The 15,019-nt window shown below is 51.0% G+C and overlaps 5 protein-coding genes across 5 annotated transcripts; 2 read left to right on the forward strand and 3 right to left on the reverse strand.

The window, feature by feature from the left end:
• Window positions 1-500: 500 nt before the first annotated feature.
• On the reverse strand, window positions 501-1,209 carry P152DRAFT_393222 (cyclin-domain-containing protein; the record flags this gene model as incomplete). Its single annotated transcript, XM_033676186.1, has 2 exons — window positions 501-963; window positions 1,043-1,209. Coding segments are annotated over 2 exons (630 nt in total), but the record flags the coding sequence as incomplete, so codon positions are not given.
• Window positions 1,210-3,137: 1,928 nt separating this feature from the next.
• On the reverse strand, window positions 3,138-5,248 carry P152DRAFT_456693 (uncharacterized protein). Its single transcript, XM_033679059.1, has 4 exons — window positions 4,538-5,248; window positions 4,392-4,488; window positions 3,709-4,343; window positions 3,138-3,646 (listed from the first exon to the last, which is right to left on the reverse strand). The coding sequence occupies exons 1-4, from the start codon at window positions 4,867-4,869 to the stop codon at window positions 3,553-3,555; spliced, it is 1,158 nt and encodes a 385-aa protein (XP_033536071.1). The 5' UTR covers window positions 4,870-5,248; the 3' UTR covers window positions 3,138-3,552.
• Window positions 5,249-8,461: 3,213 nt separating this feature from the next.
• On the reverse strand, window positions 8,462-9,595 carry P152DRAFT_381625 (uncharacterized protein; the record flags this gene model as incomplete). Its single annotated transcript, XM_033675736.1, has 1 exon — window positions 8,462-9,595. A coding segment is annotated over one exon (1,134 nt), but the record flags the coding sequence as incomplete, so codon positions are not given.
• A 1,457-nt stretch (window positions 9,596-11,052) lies between these two features.
• P152DRAFT_272240 (uncharacterized protein) lies at window positions 11,053-12,170 on the forward strand. Its single transcript, XM_033674871.1, has one exon. It carries the CDS (start codon window positions 11,198-11,200, stop codon window positions 11,900-11,902), a length of 705 nt encoding a protein of 234 aa, XP_033536073.1. The 5' UTR covers window positions 11,053-11,197; the 3' UTR covers window positions 11,903-12,170.
• A 29-nt stretch (window positions 12,171-12,199) lies between these two features.
• Window positions 12,200-14,108, forward strand: P152DRAFT_506312 (mitochondrial carrier). Its single transcript, XM_033682474.1, has 4 exons — window positions 12,200-12,677; window positions 12,864-13,036; window positions 13,098-13,658; window positions 13,713-14,108. Exons 1-4 carry the CDS (start codon window positions 12,547-12,549, stop codon window positions 13,823-13,825), a joined length of 978 nt encoding a protein of 325 aa, XP_033536074.1. The 5' UTR covers window positions 12,200-12,546; the 3' UTR covers window positions 13,826-14,108.
• The last annotated feature ends 911 nt before the right edge of the window (window positions 14,109-15,019 follow it).

The raw sequence follows: 15,019 nt of genomic DNA on the forward strand, positions 1-15,019 counted from the left end.
ACGGGCGCAGGAATCAATCAATCAATCAATCAACAACTCAATTAACTAAACGAACTAAGGTCAGAACAGAAGAGAAGAGTAGGATACACTGGTGGTCCCCTCTCCTGGGATTTACCATCACATATTTGTATGGTAGACACATGGAATTTTCATAATGGTTGTATTGCTCAGTATTGAGTTCCACCCAATCCAATCACCCTAGGTATCATATATGGGCATGAAAATATGCTAGAATGCTATCCAAATGAACCCCCCGATAAAGGGGCTCATACCGTAGGCGCAAATGGCCCCGCGTTCCCATGCATTCGTGATCGCGTCTCGTATGTCCTTTGCCGCCGCATCATGTGGCGTCATGCTACTCGTTCCTTGCCATCTCAGGCAGATTCTCTCCCGACATAACTGTGATAGTGCAAGTGGCGTGCCGGTGGCAAGGACCAAGGCATTACGAAGCCGTATGGTAGATATACCATGCTGCTAACAACCCGGAATCGATATTTCCTTCATTTACTTGATCTTTCTCGGCCCGAATCATGAGGTTGCTGCTGGCCGACTGAAATGGATGATCCCGTTTCGCTCGAAGCACTCAACCCTTCCAGGACGTAGCCGTCCGCCCGATCCACCAAGCTGCGGTAATAATCCACGAGGACTTCGGGTTTGGGTACGATCTTCCAGTCCAACCGCTCCAAGAGGTCCAGCTCAAGCAAAGCAAGCTCCTTAATGCTCACGCCTCCCACCCGGGCGTACGTGCTGTTGGTCCAGAACGTGTCGGACAGACCTTTGGATGCAACGGTGGCCGCAGTGATGAGAAATCGGTGGACCGTGAGTGAGGAGATGGTGAAGCCGGGAAAGAGGGAGCAAAGGCGGTCGATGTAGTAGACCATGGCGAGAACCAGAGGAGGCGAAAGGGTGGCGTGGATGATTAGGCGAAACAGGTAGTCGGAGACGGATATGCCAGGAGGTGCTCTAAAACATCCGTCAGTTCTGCGCTCAACCAAACCTCGCGTTGTGAGAGCCGGTCGAACATAGGCAACCATGAACTCACCGTGAATGAAACCTTGTCAACATGCCATCCTTCAAGGGGATGGAGTCATTCAGTCTGACCAGTTCCATCAACATCTCCGCCACGAGCTTCCCCAGGTCTTGCATGGACGCAGTTTCGTACCGGCGAGGCATCGTCTTGGCGTCTTGCGCTGCCGGTCGGGCTCGTTTCGATTCGGGGACATCTTGATCTTCCGGATCCTCGAATGTACTCGTCGATGCTTGCAATGTCCTTGCTGGTGTTTCCACGGGGACTCCTGCAACAACACGAGGATCGGATTCCACCACATGCCCCGGTGGCCGTTCACCAGACCGTGGCTGTTCATTCTCACTGCTGTTTGTGAGCCCGGTACCAATACCCTGCGGCGCCTCTGACGGGCTGGCCCGCGAGGGTGGCACCTTTGGCAGATCCGTGGTGATGGATCCTCGACTGCTATGCGAGGATTGCTCTTCCTCTCGAGATATATCGTCCTTTCGGCGCTTCCCCGTGGTTGATGTCCTGCTCACAGCGCTGCTGGACCTATGGGGAGGCGGAATTACGGAAGGGATAGAGGCGCTAGGACTGGGATCGGCCGCTGTAGCCGTAGAGCGAATTGGGACTTGAGATGTGGAAATGGGTTCAGTGGCTGGAAGTGAGCGCCTATGGGCGGTTGGGGGGAGTCCTTCGGGGGTGTATTGCGTTCCTACGTCGACCCTTGAGCCTGGATCAGAAGTGCGGGTGGTATTAGATATATGGGTTTGAAGTCGCGGAGACGTGGTGCTCGTGATGGGTATGGAGTCCCGAGAAAGCAATGTAGGAGAGTCGTTTGTCCACACACGGGGTGAGTATGGGGAGGATGTATCGGTTTGCGTAGTGCGGTAAGAGTTTCTGCTAGAATTACGGCGAAGGGTGGTGGGTGGGTGGGGTGGATGGGTTGGCGATGGACTGGACGTTAGCATCCTGGGAAGGCGCGGTATAAATTTTTCGAGGCACGCCTAAGAGGATGCCAGTCGTCGATCGGTAAGGTTGCGGTTTCTGCTGGTATAACTCCGGCTTCCGTGGCAAGTGAAAAGAGTGAATATGATAGTATTCCGCAGGAACGAGAGTCTTGCTAGGCTAAGGAACCAATGCCGCTCGGTAATGCCGTATCTTCCTGTCCCTCCGCAGTCTGAAAGCCGTTAAAGATCAACCAGAGCGCCTGCGTGTCGGCGGGCATAGTATATCGGCAGGAAGGAGGAGGGTATGGAGGAGAAGATTGGCGTTTGCAGCGTGGTCGCAGACGACGATGCGCGGAGTCGTGAAGACTGATGCAGTATATTCTAGAGAGTTGAACAAGCGAGAAGAGGCAGCGAGGTCACTATCAGATAGGACTGGATATAGATATAGATCGTTTGAATACCCTTGCCCCCAGAAGGGTATCGAGAGAGCAGGCATGAACAATGGGACGCGGTGGTACAGTGGAAGGAGGGGAAGGTCAGGCTGAGAAAAGGTGGAGGTGAAGGTGGTGGTGGTGGTTATGGAGACTTGGTCAGGGAAAATCGCGACATGGCAATTGAGATTTCCGGCCTTTGTTGGTCGATCCGAGCCACAAGGCCGCAGCACGGCAATGGATTGGTTCAATCTTCAATCGTCATACTTAGCTAATCCCCTTGGCTCCCTTTCCATTCCCTTGGATTCACAGAATGGTTCCCATGCAATGGCTCCTCTCATATCGGCTATCCGAATTCTGGTATCGTGGCAGTGCATCAGTCACCCATCGGACTTCCGCTATTACTATTCACTAGTGTACATACCCATATCTCCGGAGTACGGACAGGTCTGATAATGCTGATCATCACGACTCTATTGATTAATGTACTATACTAGGTAGACTTGGCTGGAGAAGAAATAAGAACCCAGATCGATTGCCGGAGACTTTCAAGTTTTGCTTATGCATATAAATTCTTATTTCCAAGGAATCTATGTACTACGGATCGACAGAACTGCAGCCCTTATCGATCTTGAATCGGCACTATATACAGGAACCAGGAATGTGTGGAGCAACCAGATCCGTGTATTGTCACCTCCTCAGCTGCCAAAGACAAAGAAAGAAGTAAGGACCTGTCGCCAATCTGTATTACCACAATAGGAAGCCAATCCATATTAACGCCCCAAAGAAAGTTGCGAATCGAATCAGTTGAAAGCAATCGCATACACAAGGACTTGCCCGCAGACACAACACCCCTAAGACAGGTCGCCAATACCAAGGCTGAGGGATTCCGACTTTCCGGTACAATCGTCGGGTGGCTGCCACACCCACGTTTAGCTCTGACTCACTTCGGGTATATATGGTACAACTGAGGGCCAATGTTCTTTGTCCGCAGCAGCAACAAACGGCGCATGCGACAGGCGCTTATCTTTCGTCAAATCACAAATCTCGAAGGGTTGCGCGCTGGCTGACCCAGTCTTTTCGCCTCGAATAGAGCCATTCCGATCCAAAACTCCGGTCGCTATCCAAAAGCATTCAATCGTCTATTTCGATCTCCGGCCACCTCTTACGGTTGGTTAGGATTCTGGGGCACTGGCGCATACATCTCGTGCACTGCCGAGGCCGGTTCATTGGGTGGGTCTCGCGTCGGCTTATTATCCCTATGGGTGGAGAAGAGAATGTTAGTTTGGCTCGTTCCTGGAGTAGAGCGATATGGACTTACTGTCCCGACACTGGGTTTTGGTAGACACCTCCGAAGTCCGCGAAGGTATCCCGATGGCTGTTTCGTGGGCTCCCTACATCTGCCTCCTGCATGTAGCCAGGAGGAGGTGGAGAACTCACCCCGCTGTGGCGGAGTGAGTCCGCTTGGATGGGGACGAAGATGGTCCCGCCAGACTGGAACGCCTGCGGCTCCGCTACACCACCGGGAGGGTGATATGTCGGATTGACGGTCGCAGAGCTCCGTGTCAGGGTATCTCGGAGAGATTTATTCCGGGCGACCAGCCACCAAAGCAACACTACGAGGACTACGGCCATAACGGAGCCTATAACGATGCCCGCAATGGCGCCACCTGAGAGTTTACTACCACCCGATGATCCAGAGCCGTTCGCGCCCGACGCGGAAGTCGATCCTGGACCCGCACTTCCAGTCGAAGTCGGTCCGCTCTCGGGTGGGAACGGCTCCCCTGGTTGAAGCATATATGCTGCCTGTGCCGCTTCGTTCTTTTGAGTTCCCAAGACATCCGGAGAGTTCGGATTGATGACCCCAACCATCTGATAGTTAATACAGGACCCAGGTGCCGTGCAATAGAAGAAAATCGGTTCGGTATCGTTGATTTGGATCGAATATTCCGGTGGCTATCACGTATTAGCTGACGCACGGTGGATTCAGAAAGACGGACTTACACTGGACAAGATCTTGTCAACCGGGCGGAAACCGGAAAAGAACATTCCGTTTTCGTCATCGTGGAACTTCTCCCACCCAACGCATGGGTGGTTATATCTACAACGCGTCAATGGTGATGCCATGGGCAATCGACGGGAAGACTCACTCCGCTCGAGCAACCGAGTGATTGGCCGGGAAGAACTGAAACAAAACAGTATCGCCGGCGGCTGCTTCGATGGAATCCGGCGTGAACTTGTGGTCGGCCTTGCCAACACTAATGATGTGAGTCGCCTTTCCCGGATTCGCGCTTCCGGTGCGTGACGCTGTGTTTGATGAAGATTGACGGGAAGCCGAAGTAGCGGAAGGCTTTCCAGTAACGAAATTCACCGTTGAACCCGTTGGAATTGCGTTATCGTTCGGTGCTTGTGGCATAGCCAAGACGACTGAGCCGACTGTTGCAAAGCCCCCGAGAAGCTGAGGGAAAGATAGAAACTTCATGGCGACTCCAAAACGAAGGAAATGGTAATAGATCGGACGGATTGAAGATAGTGCTTCGTATACTATAACATTGCTCGACAAATAGACAGATGAAAAGTTGAGGAGTGATTATTGTCGAAGGTGTTAAGATCAGGACAGAAGAAACCAACACGTTCTCCTCAAAGTAAGCAGCTGTGGGGGCTGGGGATACAAAAGAATAAAATCGGCACCCCGAGGACTGGCATCAGCGGGTCGGGAAACATGGCGTTATCTACTTGCAGCGGCCAGCGAGGCGATGCCCCCCTGTCATCCATGGCTGAGGCTGGCCGATGAAAAGGCTCCAAGCCTGAAGTCAAGCCATGATCCATCAGTGCTGGGCCAAGGAGCATCGTGGGATTTTTGAACGGGTCCGAGCCGTGAGCAGTCAAGGGTGAATGGATGATGGCCGGGACCTGGGTACATGTACTAATAGAGTCTAATACCAAGTACGGAATATGGTGTCCATTATGGAGCGAGAAATATTACTACGTATGCACTGCGCTGTTAAAACTTAAAAGTCTCTTCTGTATTAGTTTCATTCCGTCACATTATACTACATAGTACTTACCTGCACCTGTAAAGAAGATCCTATCCCGATCCCGTAGGTGAGTAATGAATTCAGCGCTGTCCCAGCTCCAGAGAGTCCAGAGTCGAGAGATCTGCATAGAGACAAGGATACACCCCAACCCTTCCACCGACGGCAGGACTCAGGCATGTGTATCCCGTACAGTTTGGTGCCAGAAGTCTTGAGGACTTGAGCCTTATGCATCATACTATGTCGTAATTGCATCCATTTGTAAGGGAATGTGGCCGATCCCGTCGAAGGTTGCTAGCCTTGCTGCAATCAAACTGCAAACGGACATGGCAATTCATCTGCTCATGCAGGTGGGTTGCCCTTACTGAGCAGAACATCAAATCACGGCCGGGGAAGAAATTGGTGGCTTCGTGAAGGGCTTCGTTGCTGTTGCGGGATTGTTGGAGGTTGAAACCCATTGGGAGAGGGAAAGTCAACTTCTGATGTTTTCGCCTTTCGGTACTTGAACGAGGCTAAAAACCCTAAAAATATGCTGACGGCCCAGCTCTTCTGCTAATTGCTGACGGATGCAGCCGGCCTTGTCCAATCTTCCATGTCGATCGGTCCAGCGGTCAAATCAGACATGCCTGAAGCCAATAATGCCATGCCTTCCCCATGGATACCTTTCTAGCTCTCACGGTCGCTGAATGCTAAGACTTGGGAGCTGAAGCCAAGCGTGAGTGTTTAATTCAAAGTTCCTTGATGTCAGCAATGCCACTCAGCACCAATTTATGCCACCATACCCCCTGGCAAGTGACAACTGAGGAAGATTCGACCTTTTGTCTGCGATCATTTCTCATTATGGTATTGAGACATTACTCATTAGCCATTTGGTATATAGGTCTAGCAATTAATCCCAAGGGTGAAAGTTATGCTTGTAGAAATCCGAATCGTCCCTCTGAGCTCAGCACTAATAGATGCTCTATCTAATACACCCTGGCGGGGACCCCGAGCTCCGCCCCTAGAGGGCTGGAACCCGCCGTCCATGAGTCCATCAGTCTATGGATTCAATTTTCAATTCCCACTCCAGAGTGGAGCGATCAGCAGTGTAACTGTATGAACTGTGAACTGTGAGGCGGGAAGCCACTGTGAGCTGTGTGACATCGTGCTATCGCTAAGAAGTACGAAGTAAGCAGCCGTGGATCTCGGGAACCGATTTCTGGAAATAAGCCAGAAATAAGTACGGAAACTAGGGTTCTTGCATAACAGGATCCGCTGCTCGCCATGCGGTTCTACCAGCCACCCGACGCAACGGAAAATAATGGTAGAAATATTCTGTACGAGGCCTCGCTAAGATATCGATTGGGTAGGCTTAGAGGACCTGCTCGGCATCCTTGCAACATACAGAATTTATATATTCCGGGCTCTAGCATCTACAGTAGTACCTAACGTGAAGTCACCGCCTCCAAAGAATCCCGCGCCGCCGACTCCTCTAGACCCTCAAACATCATCGCCTCCTTACTAACCGAAGGGTACAACTTCTACCCACCAATTCTAAGCTGCTTCTAGTTCCAAACTACTTTCATAGCATATAAAGCTTGAGACTTGGGAGGATACCGTTTTCCTTTGTTGGCCGGGAACAGAACGGGATATAAGGTGTAGTGAATGCTGCGAATAAACTCAAACATAGGTCACTGAGACTTAATATGGCGGCAAGCAGAGCAGGCCATGCCCGTAAATGAGACATCTCGTAGTAGCAGCCCCTCTGGCATTTCATGACCAGCTTCACACGCGGACTGCATCCCCATGAGTATTGAATCGATACGGTAAGAAGAGTGAAGACAGACAGTGCAAGGGTATCATTGACTGAAAGGCAAACGTTTGATCAGTCAATCCGTTTTCCTCATATCCTCCGGACCCGGTTCACACCAGTACGCCATGATGAAAACCGTAAATACTCCTGAAATCGCCAATATCGCCATGCAATTCCCGATTGCTGTCGTTCCCATAGAACACATTTTACACCATCCGGTCACGTCATTGCTCATTCCTTCATAGGATCGCGTCCAGGATCGTTTCCCTCAGTTGCTCGATCTTGGTGATCGACTTCTTCAATTCCACGTATCTCTCTTTCCAAACCTTCTCATCAACCTCATGATCTTGACCACTGCCGCCGTTCAAAGCTGCATCCGTATCCTCCGCTTGGGATAGAACGAGATCGCGCATACCGAACTCCCCGTCCGCGCAGCCCATCGTCGCTCTCCACGATACGTCCCAAATCTCTCGGACTTCTCGGGGAGGAATCATGGCATATTCTTCTTCGTCGTCGATCGGGCTCTCGAAGCCGTCATCATCGAACCGGAATCGTCGGACCTCCACTCGTTTCAGTGCAGCTCCCGAGTTTGGAAAGGTCACTCCGGCGCCATCAAATCGGGCCGTGGACAGATCAAATTTATCGCTGAGACCAAGCCATGATGCCGCCCGAATTACATCGGTACGCTGAACAGACTCCCCGTTGTCGGGGCCATCTTCGCGGAGGGTACGTTGGATGCCCATTTTACTCAACATCTCCTCCGCAAGTGCTTTCGCTTCCGTGCTCTTCAATCGCTTCCTCCCGTTGCTCAGGCCCGACACGACGGCACGAAGAAGATCGGCCGAAAGGGCGCGTAACAGCAGACGTCGACAATTGACCACCTGCGGTTCCCGTGCGTCGGCCTCGGACCCGGTTGCACGAGAAGGGGGGTCGAGAGATATGTCCCGCGCATCACCCGCGGCAGGGATGCTGCCGGGTGTGATTCCATTGTTCGATTTGCTACTCGTCTCTCCGTTCAATATAACTGCGGGTGCCACAAGATGAACCGGCCCACCGGTATGTTTGGGGACCTGAAGCTGCAGTCGTTCACGCGGACGTTCGGAACGCGTCGTGGGTGTCGCATTGGCCGAATTTTCCGCCACTGCCGACTGTGGTGTTGGGTCCGGATCCGGACTAACGAAAGTATTATCCCCCAGAGCATCGGTAGATTTCGAAGATCGATCGGGTACGGTAAACGTATTTCGGACTTGTTCGGCCGGCGAACTCTCTCTCTGCCTCGGGTTCGCAGGGAAAGTACCAAACTGACCATTTTGCACGGCACGATTCGGAGGCCGACCCCTAAACCTCCCATTTGCCCCGGATCCCGTCGACCAGGCGGAGGAGACATTGGGATGGTGGGCTCTCTTTGGGCGCCGTTTCATGGACGGGGTCATGGCAGATCGGGGTTCTTCGAAATCTGGCTGTGGAACGGGTGGATCCATGGCAGACATAGGATGAGGCGTTATTGCGTCCTGCGCGTTGACCCGCCATTTGTAGGTTTGTGTGACAGATGCAGCCGACTGCGATGTCGGTGCGGGAAGCAGATGAGCAGGAACCAGGGCGGATCCAGGACCCCACGGATTGGCACTATTGATATATCCATCATCCGGGTGCGCGCTGAATGGAATAGCACTCGTTGGAAAATCGGCCTGGTCAAATGCGGTTGAATTCTGGAAGTCTAACGAGGTATCCAAATGGACCCGCTTCGGTGGTGGTGCGGATAACTTTTCGGCATCATCATCATGTTCACCAATTTTTCTCCTTCCTTTCTTCGGTCTCAGTCGGGGATCGAGAGCTCGCAGTGCCGTGTCATCCTCTAAAGGAACCCCATCCCGAGACTCCGGGAGGGACTCATTCGCGGGGGGGAGTTTGGTGAAATATTCATGCGGCTTCCCATGTAGATATCCGAAGAATGCATCCACATGCAATGCACGCATCCACCGTTTCAAACGGACCGAATATTGTTGAACTTTTTGTGAACTCTGTCCTTCTTTCGGCTTCTCCACACCCAACTCTTGCACCAGCTCCGTCCATGTCTTGATGTCCTTTCGATCCAATTTCCCAATCAATTCGAATAACGTCCACGTATTAAAGGCCTTGCCCTCATTCTCCGGAAGTTTTCGAAACCGCTCCCTTAACATGGACGTATCGGTAGAGAGGGGAAAGGAAGGGTTGCAGTAGAAGATGAACCCGACAAAAGCGTCTTCAATGCTGTTCTCGGTGACGCCTCGGGAAGGTAGCGATCGATCACTTGGTCTGAATAATGGAGATGGAATCTTCGGACGGTTCGGCGACAACATCGCGCTCGAGTACTGCGGGGGCGTTGACAAGGGTGGGGTCCTCGGAGGGCCGATGGAGACCTCGTTGAAAAAAGGTTGTGGCATAAGGTGAGGATCGATACTCACGCTTGAATCCGACAGGAAATGCGGAGATGAGGACGGTCTCATCTGTCTCCCTGCCGCTCCCATCTGGTCAAGTTCCAGTCTATGTTCGTCCGGAGGAATGCCATGATGTCGAAATTGCGGTTGAACATAGTTTTGAGAACTCCCAGTCGACGCACCATTATGGAAATGGGTTTGGTGCTGCGAGATTCGAATGGTATGATCTGCGTTGACTGAGTCGCTGAAATCCATAGAGACTTTCCGGCGCGAGAGATGCGTAATGTAGCAGCGTCCAGTTCGGCATCGAAAGGCAACGCTGGTTTGGAACTTAAGATTTAAACCTTCAATAGGCTGACAAAGGCCTTAGGTTATAATGGATCTATTCAAGTTGTATAATCATCTCGACTTCTTGAACGAGTTTGTAAGTGCGCGCAGATACCGGACGGAAGAGAACTGGGTGCCCAATATAAGCCAAGGATACATAGCATCCAGGTTCACGAACGATGTAGTCGGATGATTATACAGTAAGGTGGAATGATGCGGTAATAACAACGCTGGACTTTATGAATATGACTAGGACTGAACTCGATGAAGTCCCCAGCCAGGCGTCTGGAGTTGCCTTCGGAGTTTAGAATTCAGATGAAGCAGAGGTGTCGTCAGGAACTCAGGTCGGTCTGAGTTCTGACGGTCTGAGGTCAGGGCCGGGGGTCCGGGGAAGCACCAGCCATATCGCAGGGGTCGATGTGGCGCCGATGGGGCTAGTGCTTCTATTCTTAGAATCGTCTGTCTGACCCTTTCGTTCTATGCATGATGAAGTTAAGAGTCTTCAAACTGTTTACGGAGTACTATCATTTCCATTTCGACGCGGGGATAGCACGCGAAGAAACCGCGTGAATGTCACACCACTATTGGAAGGACCAGTGGCGAGGGTGTGTTGTTCCATTGAGCTATCGTCTAGACACCAGATACAATGGAAACCATCCTCCGCTATCCATGCCCTGACTCCTGCATTCCACTAGAAAGTCGGCCGAGTGTGGTTTGTGGTTTTCGGATAGGTCTAGGGATAAATAATAACACCGGTAAGTCTATAATAGTACAGGTATATTCCAGAATTCATTCTGTTTCTTTCTTTGAGTTGCCTCTTGAATCGTTGGGCAACCGTACCAAGTTTTAACAAAACGGTCATGCATCGTACAACCAATCGTCCGGCATTATTTTTGAGGATTTTACCAGTCTCTACTATAATGGTTCGGTATAAGACAAATTTATCCATTCGTTTTCCTCAGTTCATCGTCTTTCATATCCCCCATCAAATCGCTTAAACGCCGATGTTGGTCGGATCGCGCTTTCTTCTGTTATAGGACGGCATGTTACTTCTAGATACACATCATCCGAGTATCTCTTCGTCAGCATCATGGCCCCAATTTCGCGACTGATGCCATCAGTTCTAGTTGCTGCTTGGCAAGCCACAGGATCTCAATCCATACGATCAACGGCACTCAACCACCGCTCAATCTTACTGGCCACCACTTGAACGAATCTGCAATTACCGCAGAGAGTTCAATGGTTGCGAAGGCTATCAACAATGACAATGATACTCCCCTCACTCGGCTTCATCATCTGGACGCTTTGACTCTTCAGGGAATCGCTAATCCAATCAACCCGAACAGAAGACCTGAAAATTCCCACATGAACACCGCAAACGACGAAAGGGTAAGGAATCCTTTGAACCCTACGATACCATTGAACCATCGATGGCGGACTTCACATGCGGATGGAGAAGTTTCTGGGGCGAAGAAGTTCGGACTCAGACAGGGCGATTGTCTCAGCAGCGAGATCACCACCGAAGAAACCGAGAAGGCCATCGAATACTACTGCAAAAAAGGTATCAAGGTAACCGGAAATGACCAAAACTGGTCCGAAAGGTCGCGAGCGAGGCTTCAAGCACGGCAATATTTTCCTCACGGGCGGAGCGTTCATGCATATATCGCAAGCATTCTGATGGACTCGGGAACCGATTACTACGTGGATCAGGAGACGTGCGAAACCCAATTCGGGAAATTGGTCGATAGGTGTGCGGGACAAGGGCATGGAGTTGGCATGATGCGGCAGTGGCTTCCCGCCGAGGAAGGCCGGTGGATAGGGTTCGGTATCAAAGCGAAGGTCGACGGCATGCCGTGGCATCGAAACCATGAGTATTCCAAGTATGTGAAACCTGGGATGTCGCGTGAGCCGGGTCTAGAAGTGCAGTGGATGGGATCGGACTAGAGATGATCACTTGCAATTCGGTTGACATGTATTTATTCCACCATGTCCTGTATCTACATGACTGTTGTCTCAGCGCCCCAATCAGTTTTGAAACATTCCAAACCTTGACACTGAACTTATTCCATCCGCTTTGAACCAATTTCGGTATTTCACCCGGTGCCGGCCTATTGCACTAGCCTCCGGGATCTTACTTCGGTTTCACGTCCTCAATATTTTCGTGACGGTTTTCGCAGGCCATGCTTTTTTATGCCGACATGCTCCGACTTCTATTCCTCACGTCGAGTTTATATGACCAAAGAGGCGAATGAGCGAATGGGATGTTGAATGACGAGGGACAGCCTAGTGCCGAGGTTACAGCCAAGGCCGAGATTAGATGCTGCAACTCGCCCTGGATGTCTGGTGAGCTCATCGGGCTCATTACGCTTGAATGTTTTAATAATGGGATTTTATCGCATTCATTCCTCGTGGAACATCTTGGAAATTTGATCTATCATCTCCTTTCTCCCCCGTGTCTACCATATTTCATTTTCTTTCCCTTCGCTCATTTTCTCCATTGAACCTCAGGATTTGTTGAATCTCCACCGTGATACCCCTCCGAAATACCGCACCCTACCAGCCTGATCCCCTGACGTACATCGGCAACCATGTCGAACGTAAACAACGAGAAGAGGACCAACCTGCCAGTTGCGACGCCGAGTACGGCAGCACAACAGAGCGACAATGTTGCTCACGCCCTCGCCGGCGCTGGGGGAGGACTTCTCTCCATGGCCTTGACGTATGTGCCTTCCCGTCAAACCAGCATGTGAAATCCGCCGTATGACCGAATGGTCGCCTGATGCGCGGAACGAGAACAACCACAACTTTCATCCGGATTCCTCTCAACTACCCGAACATGAACCCGATAAAGCATACAGATTCCTCCGGAATACGAGTACCGCGCTAACCAGCCTTCGCCTTTCAGATATCCTCTCATCACGCTCTCCACCCGCGCCCAAGTCGAGTCGAAACGTGCACAAACCGGTACTTTAGACGCTGCGAAGCGCATCGTCCAAAGAGAAGGCCTTGCAGGTCTCTACGCTGGTCTTGATAGCGCCCTGTTTGGAATTAGCGTCACCAACTTCGTGTACTACTACTGTCAGTGCCTCCACCCTCCGCCCGTCGAATGCGCGACTTTCTAACGTTTCGCTATACGCAGGGTACGAATGGACTCGGTCAACTTTCGAGGCTGCTGCCGAAAAGGCTGGCCGGAGCAAAAAGCTTACCACGGTCGAAACCATGATCGCTGGAGCGGTCGCTGGCTCGGCCACCGTGCTCATCACCAACCCCATCTGGGTGGTCAACACCCGGATGACAGCACGCAAGTCCGATGCCGAGGAAGTCCTCCCTGGTGGAGCGGACGGTAAGCCCAAGAGGAAGCCGGGCACCCTCGCGACGTTCGCGGCCATCATCAAGGAAGAAGGATTCAGCAAGCTCTTCGCGGGCGTGCTTCCGGCCTTGGTGCTCGTCATCAACCCGATCCTACAATACACCTTCTTCGAACAGTTGAAGAACACGTTGGAAAAGAAGAGGAGGGTAACACCGACCGACAGCTTCTACCTCGGTGCCCTCGGAAAACTGCTGGCCACCAGCATCACCTACCCTTACATCACGGTCAAGAGCCGAATGCACGTCGCCGGCAAAGACGGCCCGAAGGAAGGCATCTTCAGCAGCCTTAACCGAATCCTGAATGAGGAAGGATGGACCGGACTTTATGGAGGTAGGTGATAATACGGCCTGAGGTTGTTCTGAACTACTGACTGATGCGCTGCAGGCATTGGACCCAAGGTCACCCAGAGCGTGCTCACGGCGGCGCTCCTGTTCGCATTCAAGGATGCTCTGTATAACGTTACCGTCAAAGCCAGGCGATCCATCGCCAAGAAGTAAATCACGAACTTAGTAGGGAAATACGGGACGCTTAGACCGTTCCTCAAGCGGAGCGGCTGATGGATGCGCTACGATACGGCGGAAGGATTAGATGTAAGATGGTGCATTTACATGGAATATCAAGATTATTGACCATCACGGGTGGAGGAGGAAAACGGGACCAAGTCCGCGTACTTGGTGAGGATTTAAGCATCATCACTTGATTGTTCATAAATACCTATATTTCAGCCCCCTGTGAATAGACTTGTACAAGAGAATTAGCCAGCACTCCATTTCATAAACCATATATTCTGTTTTGGTGACGACCCATCCCCGTACTGCAGCCATTTTCACATTTGAGGGTTGTATGGAGACGGGGAGCCATCTAGATTAGAAAAAATCATGGAGATGAAGCATATCCCCTGGGCTTCAAAACTTATTAGTCATATGGTACTTCGACTCCCTCTCTAGATTCTGGGGTTGCACAACAAAGGAAAAATGATATCAATTTCTTAGCCATTGATTAGCTATCTTGGTTGGCAAATTCGATACCTATGACATATGCCTCCAGGGCAGTAGTGAGTAGTTATTGGCATGAATAGAGATCTTAAGTCCACTTTCATTATTTGGGCTATAGCTATGGACTGGAAGTGGTGCATCATGCCCTCCTCAGTCTGTAGTCGGCATGTCAAGACTCAAGGGTATTGGAATTCTGACGAGCGTCAAGCACTTCATCCAAGACAACGAAAGGTTGGAGTAGGGATTGATCTCAACTTCTCAAGCATAGTGGCATAGCAAAGTAGCGAAATAGTTACACGAATTATGCAACTCCAGAGTCCAGAACACAATACTAAGGGCCACAGCATTATCCAGTTACTAGTTTTTCTATCAATGGGAGCAACATAGAGATTTTGGGCGAAGCGAAACCTAGAACCAACAACCATCAAATTTCAGGGGTAGAGAACAGAAGAAGGAAAAGGATCACGTGATTTAAAACAATAGCTCCCAGCTCCTTTCACCTGCCTGCGTGACGGAATCACAGGCTCTGTAATTACCGAGTACATGAATATGTTTTGGCATGGTGAATGATGATTGATTCGACTATCTCTATCCGCTTCGGAGGATGTTGTTCTGCTAATGCTACTGTGCTACCTAAGCTACCGTGTTTCTGTTCCGTAGCATTAATTAATTGTCCACTAGATGCTCATTGAAAAA

The sequence above is a fragment of the Eremomyces bilateralis genome, assembly GCF_010015585.1.
Source record: "Eremomyces bilateralis CBS 781.70 unplaced genomic scaffold P152scaffold_5, whole genome shotgun sequence".
Classification (NCBI taxonomy): Eukaryota; Fungi; Ascomycota; class Dothideomycetes; order Eremomycetales; family Eremomycetaceae; genus Eremomyces; species Eremomyces bilateralis.